Here is a 19,788-nt window from a genome sequence, read left to right as displayed (position 1 = left end):
AAATTGATTCTATGAAACGGCATCGACGATGTAATGTTTACGGTTACGAGCATTTGATAAATTTATGTCAAACTGATTTTATGACAAGAAAGATCCCTTGTAGCTTCGGGCAGAAGGGGCGCGTCTGGGTAATTCGCTGTTTGTCGAAGCAAAACGTTGGAACAACGCACAAGTTGAACTGTTGGGCTGAGCAGCCCGTCGCATTTTCAATATTTTTTTCACCTTCTGTGACATGATAGATCACAAAGCTGAGGGGAACCTAAAAGCAAATTAATGCGACTTTATTTCTGAGAGAATAATCATTGTAACGAAGTTACATGTCAAGCGGGCGTAGGCCCATATCTCACTGTCACAGCGAACAAAGTTGTCACCAATCGATGGAAAGTAAAATAGGATATAGGACTTCATATTGGGGATAACGTTCCGCAATGTAAGCTGCCCTTTGCGGCGGAGGACTGAAGTAGACTCAGTTATGCTGTAAGCGCCATCTTCCATGACTTCCGAGATGATGAAGGAGCCAGGGTTGAAGCTTGGCTGCGCGTAGAAAGTCTTTTTCTAGGTGACCGTCTGGTGACCAACTGGTCTCCATAGGTCGATCGTTCATAACCTTTATATCTTTGGTCTCGCTTAACGTGCGTGGCTGTGCGTACAATTAAAACACCCTACGGAATGAAGAAACAAAAAATGTCTAGAGGCCTCGCGTAAAAAGTCTGAGAGGTTTTCTCGATGCCGCCGAACTGGCTGGCAGTGTGACTAGGCATCATATCTGCACTGACCAAATATCAATGATGGTAGGGCACTTGTCACGTGAGGTAAAAATCGCTAAGAAGGAAAAAGAACGATAGAATGGAAACTTAGCACATCAATAATTCCCTGTTGAGCTAAATGTTTTTCGTTTTAAATATGCTAAATGTTTACTTTTTTTAATTGAGTGTTATTTTAGAGAGCTGGTCCCTTCTAGCACGGAACTGCATATGTTTACACGCCCGGCCTCAAACCCATACCAATTTTAAACTAAGTGCTCCTGAGCTCATTACAACTGTTACCACGCGTTACTACTGTGCAATACGAGGCAGCTAGTATATGATTGAGCTAGCGGTAAAGTAAGTCCTAAGATTACAAAATACAAAAAAAACTATCGGGTATGGTTTTTGGGCATTAGTACAACAGTTATAAAACGCTGACACAGGCCCTACGGTGGAGTGAAGCCCGGTATCCAGGTACAAGGTTCCCACACGACCCTCTAAAAAAGAAAAAAAAAGGTAGCGCAATGCCATCGTATTCACAAAGATAAAGATATCGAGCTTATGATCAATACCGCAGGATTCAAACTACTTAATTAATATCCCAATGTGTCAGGGTGCAAAGGGTTATAGTGTGTGCCGTAAAACTCGTGCGTCTTCGCATTTGAAAACCAAGTTTTCTTTGCACAGTCTAAAATATGGGTTAGCATAAAATAGCACTGTACGAAATCTCGTTTTCCTTAAAATCCCTCGGTCGTATCACACTTTTATACTAAGAACGATCACGTGATTTCTAGTTGTATGACACTTATATAACTAATTTCTCATTGTACATGGGTGTAGTTTACAAAGAGGCATTTTCCGATACAAAACGAACATTTTCATTCTTGGTACTTAGCACCTCCTTTTTGAGCCTGTGCCCCTTTTTGGCATTTATCATGTCAGACCCTTTGCCTGGAGTGTCCTACAATTTCCAACTCCGCAGTCGCCTTGAACCTACTTACAAAATTCATGAAACACATGCTCGATTTCATAGTTGCGCAACTTCCGTATGCGTGTCATTGCGCTAGTGGTGGGATATTAATTAGCACGGCTTCTCATGCTAATACGCTTACATTGCACAGAGAGTTTCTTTTTTAGCAAAATTTCCGTAGAATATTTTTATGCAGACGCCGAGGTTTTAACAGGTAACTTACATAGCTTATAATACCAGTTTTACTGCTGCCTCAGTTGTTTCAAGGATACTGAAAACCTATTAATAGCTCCTTAGGTACAACACTTCCAGAATTAGGAGTCGTGTCCGATATGAGTATACACCTATCGTAGTCATGAAATAACCGACACTTCCGGTGAAGGCTATCTCAATTTTATAATTCCTATCTCTACAAACACTTTGGTGCTTCGAACATTGTTTTTGGACTGTTCGAACCTTTCAGATCAATAGCGAATTCCATATTTATGCGGGAAAAAAACAAACCAGAAAAGTCTGTCATAACAAAGTAACGTAATGCTTCACTTCGTCTTTCTTTTTACAGGAAAGGGAAGAAAAATAAACTTTCTATGCCTCAATTCCCGCCATTTGCTAATTCTGTCTCAAAAAGAACTAGAATATTTGTTCTACGAAATACCTTCTATTGTGCACTTGTCCGATATTGTGGACGGTAGAGACATTTCATAGATGTTTTTGTTTATATAATATTTTACTTCACATCCGTTTACCTCAGGCTTTTGTTTTCCTGCCCCCAATTGAATCCCCACAGGAAGTCACCTCATTGTTATGTGTGGGATTGACGACAAGAATACTGCCCGAGAATGACATACTGCTTTTTGCAATGTAGTAAACCACGATCGGCTACGGTTTGCTGGCTAATGTCTCACATAAGCTTCTCTTAACGTTGGCAGCGAATACTTCATACCATATATATATATATATAACGACCGGAAGCGAAAGCGCACCGAAAAGAAAATGAAAATTAAACGATCACAGGTGGAATCCGAAGTTCTAATGGATTTGCTACTCTAGAACTTATGACTTGAGGGAACGTTCATTCAGTAGGTTAAGCAGCCGTTGTGTCAAGCCTCGAGCTAGTCGAACGCGTGCTGGAGCGGCCTATATTAACCAAAACCAATAACCGTGTCGCGTGACCCCAATATGCGTAGCGTCGAAGTTAATTGCGATGTCACATTTACGACTGGAAGCGCTCTAACCGGGAAAAGGGGGGGATGATAGAGGACATGTCGCAGAAGAGTTATCGTCCTGTCATCACATATCGTTTTCGAATGAAGGCAACGAGACTAACGAAATGATTTTCCTTTGCTGTGATTTTGCGATCTATACAAAAGAAATGGATAAAGCAAGCAAGTGAGCCTTTACGGCAGTAGAGAAGGGTGATGTGTTCATCGAAGGAATGAAAACATAATTGAAAATCGTTTAGCTTCTCTTTGCTCCGTGCAAAGTGTCATACTTTGGGCAAAGTGAGGTCTAGTAGGAAACTTTAAATGTGTCAAGCTTTACGTCCGTCACCGCCGTTAGCCATTCCACATCAGTTGGCTAGCTCCCATTACGAACCCAAATATGTCAATGCCCGTGTTCGAACCTAGACCATCACGTGTCCTTCAAATTGCTAATACATTGCGCTACGGCGGGGGATTTGACAGGAAAGTCTGTTCAAATTAGTCATTATTGGCAGCAATGCTAATGTAATATATATTATATTAGCGTAATTATTTTTTGTCAGTTTAACGGATCTTTCTAATTCTGTTACCATTTAGAGTTACCGAACGGAGTGATATATATTGATCTTTCTAACCGCACGCTTTTATAGTCAATAGATATATAGTATATTTCATACATCACAACAATCAGCCATGTGTACTATTCTGTCATATAATATTTTCAAAAAGTCTAGTTAGAGTGCGGTAAATGGGGAAACCTCAGCCGCCATGTGATGCCTTCAATTTCACTTTGGTTGGAGTCGCTAGTCCATTAAGAAGAACGTACCTCGCGACGCAATGCGGCGTTTTTCTCAAGGCAAATCATTGTACGGTACCTAGCAGCGTCATTTGATACGTACGACGGCAATTACTTTGACGTTATTTTTCTGTATCTACAACTGATTTAGTCAAACTGTGATAACTCCCCATAGTCTACCTGGCTATTACGCTCGGATATTAAACGTTTCTCGTGCTGAGGTCGCCCGTTCTTTTTTTGTAATTTTACCGATTCTCGGCCTGATCGTACGCGTCCTCTATCGAATCTATCAAATGGTCACGCATTTATTTAGATTGATAGAATTTTATCTAAACGAAGCTATAGAATGCCAATGCAAACGTTGTCTACTTAATGTAGCTAAGTTATCACCTATTTATTAAGTATAGCATGAAGAACTTAGTCCATTGAGTCTAACAGGGGGGTGAATGTTGCTGGACTTACCGATTTGCACAACGGCATGGCGACCATACAAGCAGCTATTAACCTAAATACTTATACCTGATCTTCTTTAATCTTTTTATTTTTCCTTCATTTTTTTACTTTTTAATTATTATTGTTACTATTATTACTGTTGACCTCCGCGGAGATTTCAACCAACGTGGTAGCGTTAATCGTGATTACCACGGCAATGCACTCAATAGGATTCCCATAAAGCACCCAGATCACGCCATAGCGTATATTGTAGATCAAATAGGGTGCTTCTATGTGCGCCATATAGATCTGGAACACGCTATGGGTGTAGGATTAGAATGTTGAAATTCTCAGCGTCCAACGAGAGCTGCATGTTTACTCAGCGCAGTTATTATTTATAACTGCGTCAGATTACTGAAAGTGGAAATGGTAAAGGCTGAAGCTTTTGATAGCATTATTAGTAGTTTTTAATGATGTTAGGTCTACTTGGATATCGTTTATAACCTTTTCTTGTCCGCAATACCGGTGGTAAGCGCGGATGACTGTTCTGCGGCACATACTGTGCACTATGGGCAAAGTGGGATCTCTACGGTGCAGTGGCAACCCTATGAACATATGTGATAAATGATCTGTTTGTTAAAGAATCGCTTAAAATCAACTAATAGTGTTTATTATTACTTGGCTCTAGTTTATGTGGGTTCGTTGGTGCGTTTATGGTACAAAAATCGGTCATCGGAAGCTTGAGCAACTGTAGCCCACTCGTAAAAATTGGGCCATCTACGGAACTGACTACAGGTTTTAAGCATTTAGTTCTATGATTCATTATGGATAAATTTTAAAAGCTTATATCTAAAATTTGAATCCCCCTCCAATTCTGTAATCGCAAGCTGATCCCAATATTCAGACCACATAGAATTTATTTTTAGCCTCAAATACGTGCAAATGTTCTTACCCTTGCATATTTCCCTATCCATCACGCGTCATGACGTGCCGTACCGCTAACGGAATTTTTCTGTATGCTGCATTTGTATGTTACATGATGCAGATCACATTTGAACAGTCTGTTTCTATTCATCGAAGCATAAGAAAGGTAAAGGGCTCTTGGGACAAAAAGTCTGAACGCGTTCGGTTCTAGACGTTGTTTATGTTCATACAACATTTTCAAAACAACGTCCAACATGAAGAACCATACATGTGACTTAAAGTGTGCTGTACAAAGGTTACAGTCAGGGTCTAGGATCGTCAATTATGTAATTGTCAAGGCAAAAGGTCCCTATTTATTGTTTATCGCTAATCTTACACTAATAAAAATAAATTAGACATCCAACTGAACAATAAACGCCAAGAATACGTTGAATACCTAATGAAAAAAACTATATAACCGTTGTATAACAATTCCATTCAAAGTTCACTACTAAAGACACTACAAGTCGAATATATATACATATATATATTATGTATAACATGCAGAGGTCCGCCATGTTTACGCGTCAGATATACAGATTCTCAGTTGTCTTACAACATCAGTACTAAAAGCTGTCATTCCTGATATCGTTCAGAGCATTACTGTACGAAAAACGAGTCGTTCTTTGTAGGATCTGAGAGAGATGCTATTAAACATTTAACATATTTCTGTTTTAAACAACGAGACCTTTAGTGGCTTTACAGTGGGGGTGAAGCGTACTCAACAAGTTAGGCTTAATCAAAACGAAATGAATATAGCAATATGACAAGAAGATTTTGTTTTCTAAACACATTCTACACTGAACATTAAAATCTTTAACTATTAGTAATAAAATTCCGAAAATTAATAAATACGATGCTGCTTATTATTGAAAAACTCACACCGAATAAAATGCAATCAATCGATATCGATTGAATGGTAGTGCAATCAAAGAATCTGAGCCTTAGGATTTTTCTCATAACTCACAATGTCTTCTTTTGCCACACGCTAGCAGACAAACAGAAACCCTCTATACTCCTTTATGTATATATATATATAGATATATCATTTTTGTTTGTAATTATTGTAAATCAGTGCAGCAGCGTTAACCAACGAAAACCCGTATCATATACACTTTTTCTAACAACTGAAATCTATCAATACCGATATCCCTCTATCAGGAAATTTTAGAAAAGTTTTTTTTTTTTTTAGAAAAGGTAATTTACAAACTGTATGTTTGTGTGCGTTCACTTAATTCTTCCCGTTTCAGGCATGTCCGTACGGAGTTCGAGCGCAAATCGCCTGAGTAGCTTATATGATTCGAACGGGACTGTCCCTCCGAGCGGGGTGACCCTCGGAGGATCCTCGCTACATCGATCAAAATCGTTCGCTTCGTCACTCTCTCTTCGAAGCAACTACGATGAAGGTAATTTTTGTCCTGCACATTTCGTTAAAGCTTACTAGAATAAACGTGGTAAATTGACGCCGGATCCAATTCGAAAAATAGACAATTAGAACTAGCACGCATAAAACACGCGATTCTTGGAAATAATAATAATGTTAACTATGGCACATATTATGAGTTTTCCTTTGTTGCAATACAAAAAAAAAGAAAAAGCGTCCATAATTTGTTAATCATTTAATAATATATCAAAGTCTTTAATGCATTGAGTAATCAGAAGCGGATCCGGCGAACTTTAAAATGCAATGACTTCAGAACTAGTTAAGCTAGAGTAATATGTGTTAAAGGCATACCCCTGTATTTTTTGCAATAATTCCTCAGCGCTCTGACAACTTCCAGATAAGTACATACCTACCATTCGCATCGTATATGTATTTTTTCTAAAATCTTTTTTCCTTCTTGGCCTTTTTGAGCACGACAAGCTCCGTAATCAGATGAATTCGAATCAGGAGAATAAACGGGTTAAAGCCAATATTGTATACTTTTTACTCAATCCAGGAAGTAATTGAGCAATGGCAATGGAGGCTGACATTGTCATTAAGTATCTAGACTGCGTGCTTTCAATTGCCGTACCAACCACCCATGAGCCTCTTGAAGAAGTGGAGATTGCGGGCTTCATTTAGGGTTGCCTTGTCTTTCTCCAGCTGGCGGCAGAGATTGAGAATGCATCGTCTATGACTACCGTGAGCTCCAGAGGGCTTTCTTTTTGTTGACTGAATTGTCGTAAATGACACTACTAGCCTGGAGTCAATTCACAGAAAAGCTTTTACTCCGCCATTATTGCCGCACTTTCAGTATTTGGGGTATAATTCTGTCACATATCACAGGTGAAATGTCAGTTTTGGTCAACAGAGCTCTCAAACTTCAAGCTTTCGTGAAAACCCTGTTCAATTGCGGCAATGCATTTTCGTCCTTCTGGTGCCCACATCTGGTCATCTTCTCGCTGGCTTTCAAAGCGTCAGTGTTCGTCCTTAAAACGTTTTCCTCATTCACGTACCGTGCATTCATTATAAGATAAATCACATCTCATTGCCTAACGTCTTCACCAAGCTTTAGTGCATTTTCGTTGTGCGGTGGCCTCCAAGGAACAAAAATTTGATAAGTAAACGTTGACATCTGACATGCTTTTCCTTCTAAGTTAATATATTCTGTACTAAAGTCAACCGGTTTGCATTCGATGGTTTCTAGGGGACCGGAGTATTTATCAATCACATTTTGTCTGCTAGCGGCGCGCAAAAGTTATTTAATTTGAAAGCACGCCGGATTTGCTTGTAACAACCTAATATAATGTCGACCTGTGCCCGCTTCTGGCAGGACAGCAATTTGATCTTTCTCTTTAGGATTGCCTTGAAAGCTCTCGTACATTCAATTCCTATATGTTATGATAATATAAACCAAGTATTACCAGGGCGATGTTGTGTTAACAGACTCCATTTGATGAATCTATCTATTTAGCATGTTTACGATGGTGATTAAGACATTTTTTCTTCAAATGCATACAGCCAATTACTACGAACAGTCTCTGTAGGCCATGAGCTGACCAGAACAGTCTCCCCGTATCTGTACTGTATGGTGTTTGTGTTGTCAATTATTAACATCTTTAGCCAGCCCCATCAAAGTCTACTATTTGCATGTTTTTGGTCAGGGATGTCGAGAACGTAATCTATGAGAGACCAAGGAATCGCGCTTACCAACTGACCGCAGTCTGCGGCTCTGTTCTGTACGGCCTTACATATAAGCCAGACAGAAAAAGACAAATGACAAGGCATCCAGTTTTGTATCTGTGGTAGAGGGATCTTCAATTATGACGCTCAATAGATAAACATAGACGATTTTCGCTCACATACATAGTTCCCTGATCTTCTCAATAGTATTTGCCGTGCAACGCCTCCATTATCATTCCTACAACGCTCTGGTTATTAAATGCCATAAAGAAATTGTCATTCTGTATGCGCCTATTGTCACTACTTATTACAGCGCGGGGATGTGCGTTCGTGAAAAAAAGGTATGTATAATTCCAGTTTGGATAGTATTTAGCTGAATTAGATACTAACTATAGTAGTCGCTAGTACCAGCACCAGATCCAGAGGAAACCTCAAATAGTGCCGGTCTATATTATGCTTATCTATCTCTATCGTTTGCGGTTTGAATTACTCGTAATACCATAATAGTACTGAATGGTACGGGAGCGCTAGTTTGCGTCAGCATCTCCAGTTTGGTCTATATATACATACATATGTATATATACGCCGCTTTATGGCACTAAGCACAGAGTTCGTTGTATGTCGCCGCACCTACTATTGCCTAGATGCTAAATGGAGGGGCAAACTTTTTTAATGAAATGTGCTGATTTAATAATGCACTGCTAATGTGCTTAAGAAAAGTGTTATATGGTGACGATAGTTCTTGTGTACCTATCATACGAAAGCCAACCTGCCAGCAACTGTGGCATGTATTCTGGCCCCAAAACTGAGCCGCTAATATTCGTAACGTGGAGAGCGGTCCTTTTACACAAGAACAACTGCGCGATTGGAGAAAACAATGACGTTACACAAGACGACGGCGACAATGATACCGAGCCGTTGTCGGCCGCTGAGGTCAGTGATTACTGCTGAGTGTTACTTCAAACTTGGAGACATGGATATCTTCTACGCAATCTTTCTCTGGGAATCTCGAAAGATTTTCATCATCTGGACTCGTTACATCTAATGAAGTTAGTTTGTTATGTGAATATATATATCGGTTGAAATTGGTTCCTGAGAACGTCCAAATGTTTGACTCGTTTCTGTCCTATTGTGCGGCATTCTCCAAGGAGACGCACGGAAAGTTAAATGCGTAATTGGCTCATTGAACGGAGGCTTCATTATTGACGACAAGCACTTCGCTTCTAATTCAAATGCGATTAGACTAGCATGATTTGACGAGCTTCGAAACTACTGCTAGATTGTAAATGTGACAAACTGTTATCTACTATAGTAGTATGCCATATGCTCCATGGATCAAGACTTCGTGATGCGGCTCTTCGGCTCGCACTCGTAAGTTGCATTAATACGTTAGATCTGCTCTGAAAGGCAATCGAGTATGCAATACTCTGTGAAAACGAGAAAGCTTCCATTTAGAGTGCAGTGATCATTCTCCCGTCTGCGCCTCGCTTTCACGAATTTTGTGATTGTACCGTCCACCTGCAGTAAAAGCAAAGCATAGCTGCAATGTGACTTTCGTATTTTCGCGCCGAGCTGCTGCTTGATTCAGGAACATGCGCTGGTTGAAGAAATTCCAGCAAGGTCGCTTGAATAGACCGGCCGTCGATGTAACTTGGTCACAGTTGCAGCTTGACAACATCACAGGTAAATTTATCATATATCTATTATCAAACCTACGTCACCTAATTTATTAATGACTGAGGTCGGGTGAAACATTTTTCTTCATTTTTTGGTATTTTACTCCCCCTGTTGCATATAACCCGAACTTCCAGTGAGTTCCGGATCTGACCTTCGACCATGCAATATAATCTTTTGACAATTGAAAGTGTATTTTGATTTGAAAATGCACTTCATGCAACAACAAGATATATAAATAGCTTATTAAGATCCAGCTAGTGAGCTAAATGCTCAACGGTCCATGCTCCATTAATAGAAATTAGTGACTCGTCGCAACAGAGTGTAATAGCACTAGTAACGTAACCGAACTAAACGTGCGTCATTATTTATTATAAATAAAATAATATGTCCCTATCCGTATACCATTGTCTTATCCGATAGATAATTATCAAGCCATATTTGATCCAATCAGTTATTTTTGATAGATGTATATCCTTCAGCTGTGCGAAAACGATAATTTTATCTCATCTTAATGCGGTGGTTTCCACATTGGCGATATATCCATAGAAAACTTTGACGTTGATGCAGATATCAGTAACAAGCCCTTGTATGTAACTTGCTTTTGTTGGTATGCAGTGATGAATAGTAGAGGTAAACCTTTTTAAACCAGCGTAAGCTATCCAACCTCCAGCAGGTAGAAAAGTAATGCTGTTCTAGTAGTAACCGAGCTCACCGAGCACGTAAACACTCAACTATACTGTGTATCTAGATATATCGCGTAAATAGTACATGTATCTGCTCTAATCAAGTCGGTCCTTTAAACGGACACCGAAGAAGGAAAAGTTATTTATCCGTTCGAAGTCACCGGTCCGTTGTATTCTCACAGGGGCTTAATGATATCTCGATGCAAATTTTTTTGACAAAGCTGAGTAAGGTGGCTGGCGGACAAAGTCGAAATCAGATTTGCTGTGACGGAATCGTGAAAATTTCCATCTCCAGTGCTGAAATCATCGTGGTTGCATACTGCCATTTAGGAACTTTTGAAGTGACAACAAAATTTGTCTCAAAAAATATTACATTTAGAATGTACTTCAGTTAAATATAACGTATGTATTTATGGAACAGGATAAAATTCCAATTACATTTTTCGTATTTTTTTAAATTTTTATTTCTTATTTTTTATTCTTTAACTTTTTTTTTAATTTAACGTATGTTCAGCAGTGTCTTTCAGACAATATCTCTAACGATTTGGTAACGACACTTGGTGATTCAAGTTGCAATGCTATATGATAATAGCCAACTACAGAAATGGTATCAGAAATAATATCAAAATGTTATTGGCTGAAAAGTATCAGAAAACGCACCTGGCTCATTTACGAGCAGATTTTAAGCGCGTAAATCTTGGAAGACCTGTTAAGCTTGTAAAGATGAACTCATGTTTTTACCAGTCAGACTGGTGTATGAACTAATTGACCAATGGGCTTCGTGTTTCCAACTAACGATGAAATCTTCTTGTGAGCATAACCCTTCTAACAATAACACTCCTGTCAAAATGCTATTAGCTAAAATAGTGTTGCTGCTCTTTATCAACGAACACTTCGACTGGCGAACCGCCCAAGCGTTCCTTTTGCCTTCAAAGCAAGTGCGAATGCGTTCATCCGTCTGTTTTTATTCGTGTCGACTGCAGCGCGACGTGGCAAGAAGTTCCAAGGAAGTGGTGCGGATCGGCAACACAGACGATCAACTGCGTTTAACAACAGCTGGTCAAATATTAGCTTGTCTGCTCACGACGTTGCGGTCAGCACCAGGCTGCGAGCCAGGGGCCAGCCAAACAGACGATTTGATTGGTTGTTCTAAAAATCTCCGCTGGAACGAACGAAGTTTCTTTTGCTGGGAAGACTTCCGGTAGTTGTCATCTGTTTAGCAACGATAAACGTGCACCGAAACGGACTGTGTATTGTTTTAGGAATTTTTGCAATACGCAGAGAGACACGATCCGAGCAAAAGTGACCATTGTTTTTACTAGTTAGACATATACTGTCCATGGTCAACCAGCCTGTCTGGCAAATATAGAGTTATAATCAAAGTAGGAACAGACGGGCTCTTCTTCTATGTGACACTATTAGGAAGTGACGAGAATCCATATACCATTAATTTGAAGTTTTTTTTTAAGTGTAAAATACAAGACGAATCAACCTTTTGTGTAGTGGTGCTAGCTTGATACTTCCGCGATAGAAATTCTGTCGCGGCATAGACCGAGAGCAAACCAAAAAACGATGGCTAAATGTGAAAGCGTAGACAAGGATCTGGATAAGCTTCTTGATTCGGCTTTGGATGACTTCGACAAGCCGAAAACGCAACTAATGAGTGCGGCTGCCGCTGAAAGCGTTCAAAAACAGCCCCTGGCTGATGGTGCAATGCCAGTAACTTCGGAAGTAGACGCAGCCAAAAGTGTGGCACAAAGTGGAGGAGGCACGGCCAACAATGACGCAGGCTCTGTCCCAGAAGACGAGAGCGCTGCATGGAAGACGGAAATTGAAGAAATTATGAAAAAAATTATGGATCAAAATCCGTTGTTTCAGGAGTCGTTGAGTAACATTGCTCAGCCAGCGTCGAAGACACCTAGCGCCACAAATGAGTCGGACTCTTCATCGACATTCCAGGAAACGTTGGACACAATCACGAGGGCCATTCAGCAATCCCTGCCGCCAGCTGAGAGCATTAATGACGGCGGCAGTTATCGCATGCTTGACCTAGATAAACTTCTGGGTAGCTTAGGCTTCGGCGGTGGAGATAGTGCCGCAGGCAGCAGTGATGATGTCGGAGGCTTTATGCAGATGATGCAAGGAGTCATGCAGAATCTACTCTCGAAAGAACTCTTGTATCCGGCACTGAAGGATTTAACCGAAAAGTACCCGAAGTGGTTGGTCGAAAATCGTGACAAAACGCCGACAACAGACATCGTTCGCTACGAGAAGCAGTTGGAAATTATGGTTAAGGTGTGTGAAACGTTCGATGAAGAAAACGACGCGGATAGTCACGACATCCGGAAGGAACGATTCGAAAAAATTCTTGAGCTGATGCAGGAAATGCAGAAGTGTGGTAATCCTCCGGCAGAACTCATAGAAACTGGAGAAGTCGTTCCGGGTGTTCCATCGGGACAGTTACCGAATATGCCAACTCCGCCGCCTGAGTGTAGTCAACAGTAGTTAACGTAGCAGCTGCAACGGGACACAATAAAGTAATACTAAAGAGTAATTCTGCTTTGAAAAGTAAAAAAAAACAAACGCTACGGTCACGTGGCTGTAGCTAATTGCTCTTTGAGATGACTCATTAAAGGGATTTTTTTAAACAAAAAAAAACACAGTAATTATACAAGTCTGTGTAAAATCTGACGGTGATTCGTCGCAATTGGTGTTGTTATTTGATTTGTTAAAATCATTAAAGAGATGCCGGAGTGCGTCGGTGGATCAGAGAAATTAGAGAGCTAGTGCTCGAAAATACTTAATGTTAAACACCAAGTTACATACAAATAAAATGGTATTATCTAAATTGAGACACGTTGCGGTTGTTTGTTGCGTGTGATCGCGTAAATGAGCGTATGAGTATGAAATGTGTTTAATAATAACTAATGTATGTCGATTGGATATGGAGGAGATGATATTAATGGATGACTCGCTACCCTACATTTGTTGTAAGAACCACAACAATTCTGTAAGGATAATGAAAGGGCTGGAAGCTTGACATGCGCGATTATAGAACTGTGTATACGTCAACTGACGCAGACTAGTGATCACGTTATGTTAACAAACATAACCCGCCATGCAAGTAAATTTGTTCGGCTTGGTGTTTTGCATTTATTTTTGCGCAAAAAAACGCCGACACGAACTAAAATATAGCGGTACGGACTCTATAAATTGAGACCTTCTGCTTGACCGTGTTTTTGTTTTATTAAAAACCCGAAACATTTAGGATTTATGATGTCGTTCCCGGTGGACTAACTCTGCATAGTGCCTTTATATGAGCTTGGAAACTTTCCACATCAAGTAACGGGAGATAAGGGAAATGCGTAGTGTATGTTATTTTGCAGCTTTTCTGCCGATCTGAAATCAGATGGAACACGGGAATTTCTCCCCGACTGCGATTCTCCTCAGGCAGAAGCTGCTTGTATATTTGTGCCAGGTTCTAGCAGAGCCTGAGACATATATATTAAGGGTGAATTTGATTGATTATAATATTATGCTAATTTGTACAAAGTGCACGATTGTGAACTATTGGGGCCAGCTATCAAACCAATGAGTGGTGGAGCCGATTTAGTAATGAATGTTGAACAGTACAGCTGACAGGAGGCTATGTACCTAGCAACTGCAAATTTCACAGAAAAACCGACTTACGCACAAGAATGATGATAAATATGATGATGATTATTATTAAGATGTGCTTCTACATTCTAATTAAAAATACACGAATTATGTGAAAAAAATATGTAACAAAACTAGTATATTAAGTGAGAATAAGCAAACGAGATAATAAACAGAAAAGCTGGCCGCTATTTTCTTTAAAGATGTGTTGTTCTCTTCGATCTATTACACAGGCGGCTTAATTAAAATGAATTTTCTGGTGATCTAATTATATGGGCTGGGTGATTTTAGAATTTGTTCAAACGTGGAAAATATTTACTGTTTTTCCTGATATCACGCAAACACCCGCAACAGCATCATTGGAATGGTAAATGAACGAAGGGCATGAAAATACAAATCAGGCTTTGTACTCCAATATATCGAGACGCTATATATCTTAGGCACATTATGGTACTGGCAAACGTTTTTTTGTGTTTCACGAAAATCCTATTTTTTAAAACGAAGAATCTTTGCAAATTGAACCATTTACTGAAAAAAAAAACGCTAGCGCACAAGCGCAAGGCGGATTCAGATAAATCAAGTTTCTCTACGCCTGAAGTGCTTCCCGGCCTATCGGTACGCAATATAATAGTAAAATATCGCCCACAGGACGCTGAATAATAAGAATGAAAGGTAAGCAACAAGTCATGCACGCTCAGATTCTAGTAAAATGTATTCTGCAATCACGTCCTATCTTTAATAAGCACTAAATCTTCATGTTAATAGGTCTCACTCTGTACGTGATTTTCTGCAGACAGCCGTATTTTTGGTGTGTGCGTACCACAAGTTTGTCGGTAATTGTAAATATCATTTACTTTATTGCCCCAACTTAGTAAACTAAATTTAGCAAAAGAAAATGACAGGCTAATAAACCTTTACTTACAGTATCAAATATTAAATATGTAGATGAAATCAGATATTTTTGCCCAGGAAGAAATTAAGGTAAGCAATCAACTGTATTAGTTGATAGCTGAAATAGGATATTAAAAAGTTAACATTCTACATTATATGTAAGCGTTTGCCATGTTGCTGTTGCCGATAACAGCGTCAACTCAAAGTGGGGTATTTATTTGGAACTTCGGATCATTGATATATCAATTACACTTAATGGTTGCATTTGCATTCTTACCCTCAGCAAAAATGTAGGCATCTATCCTCAATGATCTTATAGACAAGCTAAGTAATGCACTTTTTAAATGGAAGTACGGACGTTTGCTTCGCGTGTGAGGTCAGCCGTTTGATGCATTGTTGACACAGTTTTGGACGTAAAACTGGAATATTTATATTATATTCGAAAAATGTATCTTTTATGACATGACTGACTCCTTGAATAGTAAACAATTCTTAGGCCTCACGGTCCTTGACGCTAGTTGTGCTTTAATTTTCTCTAGCTTGTGACAAGCCAACCTTGCCTACTTCACTTCTGGTGTATTACGAGTATGTAAAACTAGCATCGAGTCCCACTTATATACAGAACAATGCTAACAATCAGCAACTAGAACGGTTACGCTTTATTACCTATATAGATATTCAGTTAGTATTGTAAACCCGTAAGCTATCTAACTGTATTCAAATATAGTCTCCTCTTTTTTCATTGAGTTCCGGCTCCTTAGATAACTATATGTTCGCTTTCAACCTCATTCGAACTCGTCTATGTAGTGCTTAGCGTATGCATATATTAGCGTAGACCCCTTTGTAGGCCTTTATATTTAACTAAATTGTTGACCGTCAGATTATACCAATGGCCAATAACAAGTAACCGCCTGACCATCAGATAAGTGTCGACGCTACTGTACGTAGATCCCCATACCGGTGTAGTGTGCACATGCTTGTCTACCAAACCTAAGCACATCTACATAAATCTCAAGTCAGCGTTAACGTTCAGCAGCGCCAGACTGGCTATCGTAGACAACAATTGCTGTTAAGAAACAATTCTCATTTTAACTGTAGTCGCAAGCGTTGATTTCGCCAGAGCGTAGTTAGTGTATAATTAGTGGAATAGCAACATCAATATAGAGCAGTAGCAGCGTGTACGACTCTCCTTAATACAGAGTTCACTTATCTTTTACGTAGTAATAAGTATGCTACTTAACAAATTATTCACTTTATATATACATAATGAAACTTCAGTTGTTGACGGCTTAAATTGTTGGATCTTATTGTTAGGGGGCGGTGTAATTTTTGTGTAATGAGTTGTGGTTTAATAATATTTACTGATTTCGAAAGAGTCTGATCCAACAGAGCGCTCTTGCAGATTTTCCGTTGTGTTACTGTTGTTGTTTTGTCTTTTTGTTCTGTTTTCTAACACTGCGCGAAATGTCCGTGGTTATAGGCGGCGGCAGTGGCGGCACACTCGGCCGATATCACAATAAACTTATACCCCATCCAGAGCGAACGTGTGAATTGTTCGAAGCTGTGCTCGATGGACTTGCGTAAGTTAGACAGGATACAGAATGGCTTATGTAGGTTATGAAATAGCTAGTTGATCCTTTGTCTAAAACTGCTATTTTACATAGGAACTGAGACATTTTTAGAGGTTTTTCTTCGTGTTAACTGCAGTAAACTAGGTTACACCTAACCTAAGTCTTTATTTTAGGGGTTCGAAAGATTTAAGCTCTTTGTTGTCCCGAAAGCTGATTTAGATTCAATGCGTTGTATGCACGTAATTATTGTATTAATTATGTCGAATTGGTTATAAATATACAATCTTACGTCAACAAGAAGTCTATACCAATAATCTCTAGCGTATATGGCGGTGTACAGAAAAAAAAATCTCTAAGTTCGAGCCCAACTGCGTATAAGAACTAGGCTGTCGTTAGTACAAATTAAAATTCTGGTCTAAGCGCATTTCGCCCGTTGTTCTGGTGAATGGCAAGCCAAAAGAACCAATGCTTAAGGACAGAGGTACCGGACATAAAAGACATTAATTTATTTACTTAGTTGCTTAGCATACGCATAAAGGATTTTCATCTCTTTTACGTTCACTTTTTTGATATTTTATTTTTATTAATTTATATTTTTTATTTATGCTCCAATTAGCGAAGTTATCTTTTGTTGTTTATGCAGGGACTGCATGGATGTTACTAGCGAAGATATTCGCACAGCGGAGATGTCATCTAGGGGAAATTCCCCCAAAATTGCTTTTGTTGCCTCGCAATATGTTCAGCGACTGGAGGCCCAATATGATGAGGTCGAACGATTGCGCAATCGCTACCTTGTTCAGAAGCAGCTGCGGGATGGGGCTAGTGAAATGGGTCGCGCATTCGTCACCTCGTCGCTAGGCAGAACACGAGAAAAGGTACGTGTACGTTCAATAGAACAAATTGAATAGCAACAAAGAGTTCAGTCTGTTCTAGTTTGGCTTTTGGGAGAAGTTCATTAACATCATTGAACACCCAATTCAGAAGCGCATAATGGAGTCCTATTCCTACATTAGCAATAGGGACTTAGTTAGGTTCTACTTGAAATAATTTGCTTACGCTAAATAAATACTGCCGATAATTAACGATGTTATTACTGATTCATACCACCAAGAATATTTGTACATACGCAGTCTTTAACAAACATTTTTTTTTTAAATTTAATTAATGTTAATTGAACTCTTACAGGCGTTGAAAGGTATCCGAAACACGTACAGGGAGTGTGAAATGACAATGAAGATGATCGAATCACAGCTGGAGACCAAATGTCTGGGCAGCCTACATCTACAGATTAATGCTATGCAAGGCTTTGCTAGAGTTTGTCCAGGGGACCAATTCCTCATTACTATTCGACATGGAGAAAAAAAATGGAAGACGCGTGGAAAGGTGCATGTTACTCCCTGTGAATTCGCTCTGGCCACAAATGACGTTACCTAGAAATTGGTGTCCTTTTAGGACGATGCATGACATAGAAATTCTCATTTTTTATATCATGCATTCTACCACCTTCATAATTTAAGTTAGTCAATCTTTACCTATTAAAAACTAAGTTTAACTAAACACAAGGTGTCCGTAGCCAATGTAAAAAATGCTTCCAGCCGGTGACAAACGGTAATAAATCAGTCTAGAAAGGTAATATTTTTCTTTACAACCAGCCTTGAGTGATGACCGACAGGACCTAATCAATAATATAGGCATTTGTTCATGGTTGCCAATGGTAGTTTGAGAAGCCGCTAGTAGCAAGCCAACTTAAAACTTTAAAAATTAAAGAACATTTTACTTCAATACTAAATGTGAATGTGACAGATTGGAAAGAGTGGAGCTCAAACCTGGGATAATCGTGAAGCGCAGTTTCGGTTAAGTTCATGGTATCATCTCCGGATTAAGGCAGTCGAACTAAAAGGTTTAGGCCGAAGTGTGCAACTGGGTGAGCGCATCTGCGAGGTCCCGAAACTGATGCGTGCTCAAGCGCAAACGATGAACGTCAAATTTGGTACGAGTGGAAGTCTGCAGCTAGAGCTTGTTGTCGTTTGGAAGTAAGTGCTTGTCCTGGAAACAGCTGAATCATTATTTAAAATATTCTTCAATTCAAATTTATTTTGAATATTAATATAACTGAACAAATAAAGCACTATGCAATTCTTACAAGAAGCGTAAAAGCCAATCTGTTGCAAGTTTCTTCTGGGTAAGTAAGTAACTTGATAATGTATCCCGCAGCAGGCGGCTAAAATTAGCATACTTCTGTCATTTAATTTAATCGTCTGTCGAACGTTTGCTTACAGCCCTCTGCATGGAACAGAAGAGTTAAGCGATACTATCTCGAAGCGAAGCAGACCCGTATCCGCCTACCTTATCAACCAAAGTGGACTGGTCATTATTTAAGAGACAACATTTTATCGAAATTTTACTCATCTTTTATCACTGTAACTTTAAAACACAAAAAGATGATCCAGTGCCCACATACTTGGAAATACTTTCAAATACTTTAGTGAAAATTATTTGACAGACAACTTGGAAATGGTTCGATGACGCCAAAGATGTTTCCTAAATATTTGTTTTTTCTATTTGTTCATTTTGTATACGTTTAGCCGCCCACTCCACCGTCGAGTGGGTATGCTAGCAAGTCTCCTGTCGCCTCCAGAGCAGGCACTGACGCTTCATCGGCTAGCGGGTCCCTTCGGGGCGTCGAAGATGCCCTCGAGGCGTTTTCTTTCCTTGACGAACAGGACGATATGGACTCAGGCGTCGGACATTCACGAAACGTGTCGCCAATGCCACCACCCTTTCCGCCGCCCCCCTCTGCAGCGGCTTTACAACAGCTTTCGCAACAAGTATTATTATATATCTATATAAAAGTATATCTGTGGTATCTTACTGGAACTTAAATGCTGTCCTCGATTAGCTTCAGCATCCAAAGCCGCTCCAATATGTACCCTTTCCTACGCATTTGCATGTGGCACAAGCACATTTCTGTTCGTCACAGCCAAATTACATTAATCCTGTTTTTGCAAACAAAACTTAGCATAACCTGTTTTCGTACACGAAACGTTCATCTTATCACATTGTCATGGCCTAGGGTCGTAAAATCGGTTTTCTT

General features: G+C 39.6%; 2 protein-coding genes across 12 annotated transcripts in view; both read left to right on the top strand.

The window, feature by feature from the left end:
• The window catches only part of LOC111249828 (rho family-interacting cell polarization regulator 2-like), a 76,491-nt gene that overhangs the window by 54,778 nt on the left and 1,925 nt on the right, over positions 1 to 19,788 (top strand). For 8 of the 11 annotated variants that reach the window (XM_022804207.2, XM_086986451.1, XM_022804206.2 and 5 more), the window contains 7 exons: positions 6,360 to 6,515; positions 16,604 to 16,703; positions 17,338 to 17,569; positions 17,880 to 18,077; positions 18,498 to 18,727; positions 18,974 to 19,061; positions 19,280 to 19,522. In XM_022804207.2, the coding sequence (XP_022659942.1) occupies positions 6,360 to 6,515; positions 16,604 to 16,703; positions 17,338 to 17,569; positions 17,880 to 18,077; positions 18,498 to 18,727; positions 18,974 to 19,061; positions 19,280 to 19,522 (1,247 nt within the window). Of the gene's footprint in view, positions 1 to 6,359; positions 6,516 to 8,806; positions 9,899 to 13,581; positions 14,905 to 16,603; positions 16,704 to 17,337; positions 17,570 to 17,879; positions 18,078 to 18,497; positions 18,728 to 18,973; positions 19,062 to 19,279; positions 19,523 to 19,788 lie in introns of those variants that run through there. The other 3 variants (XM_022804209.2, XM_022804210.2, XM_022804212.2) reach the window with 3 other exon arrangements.
• Pex19 (peroxisomal biogenesis factor 19) lies at positions 11,149 to 13,427 on the top strand. Its single transcript, XM_022804215.2, has one exon. It carries the CDS (start codon positions 12,148 to 12,150, stop codon positions 13,078 to 13,080), a length of 933 nt encoding a protein of 310 aa, XP_022659950.1. The 5' UTR covers positions 11,149 to 12,147; the 3' UTR covers positions 13,081 to 13,427.

The sequence above is a fragment of the Varroa destructor genome, unplaced genomic scaffold (genome assembly GCF_002443255.2).
Source record: "Varroa destructor unplaced genomic scaffold, Vdes_3.0 BEIS01000004.1, whole genome shotgun sequence".
NCBI lineage: Eukaryota > Metazoa > Arthropoda > Arachnida > Mesostigmata > Varroidae > Varroa > Varroa destructor.
The sequence above is the reverse complement of the archived record's forward strand: the minus strand, read 5'-3'. Positions and strand labels throughout refer to the sequence as shown.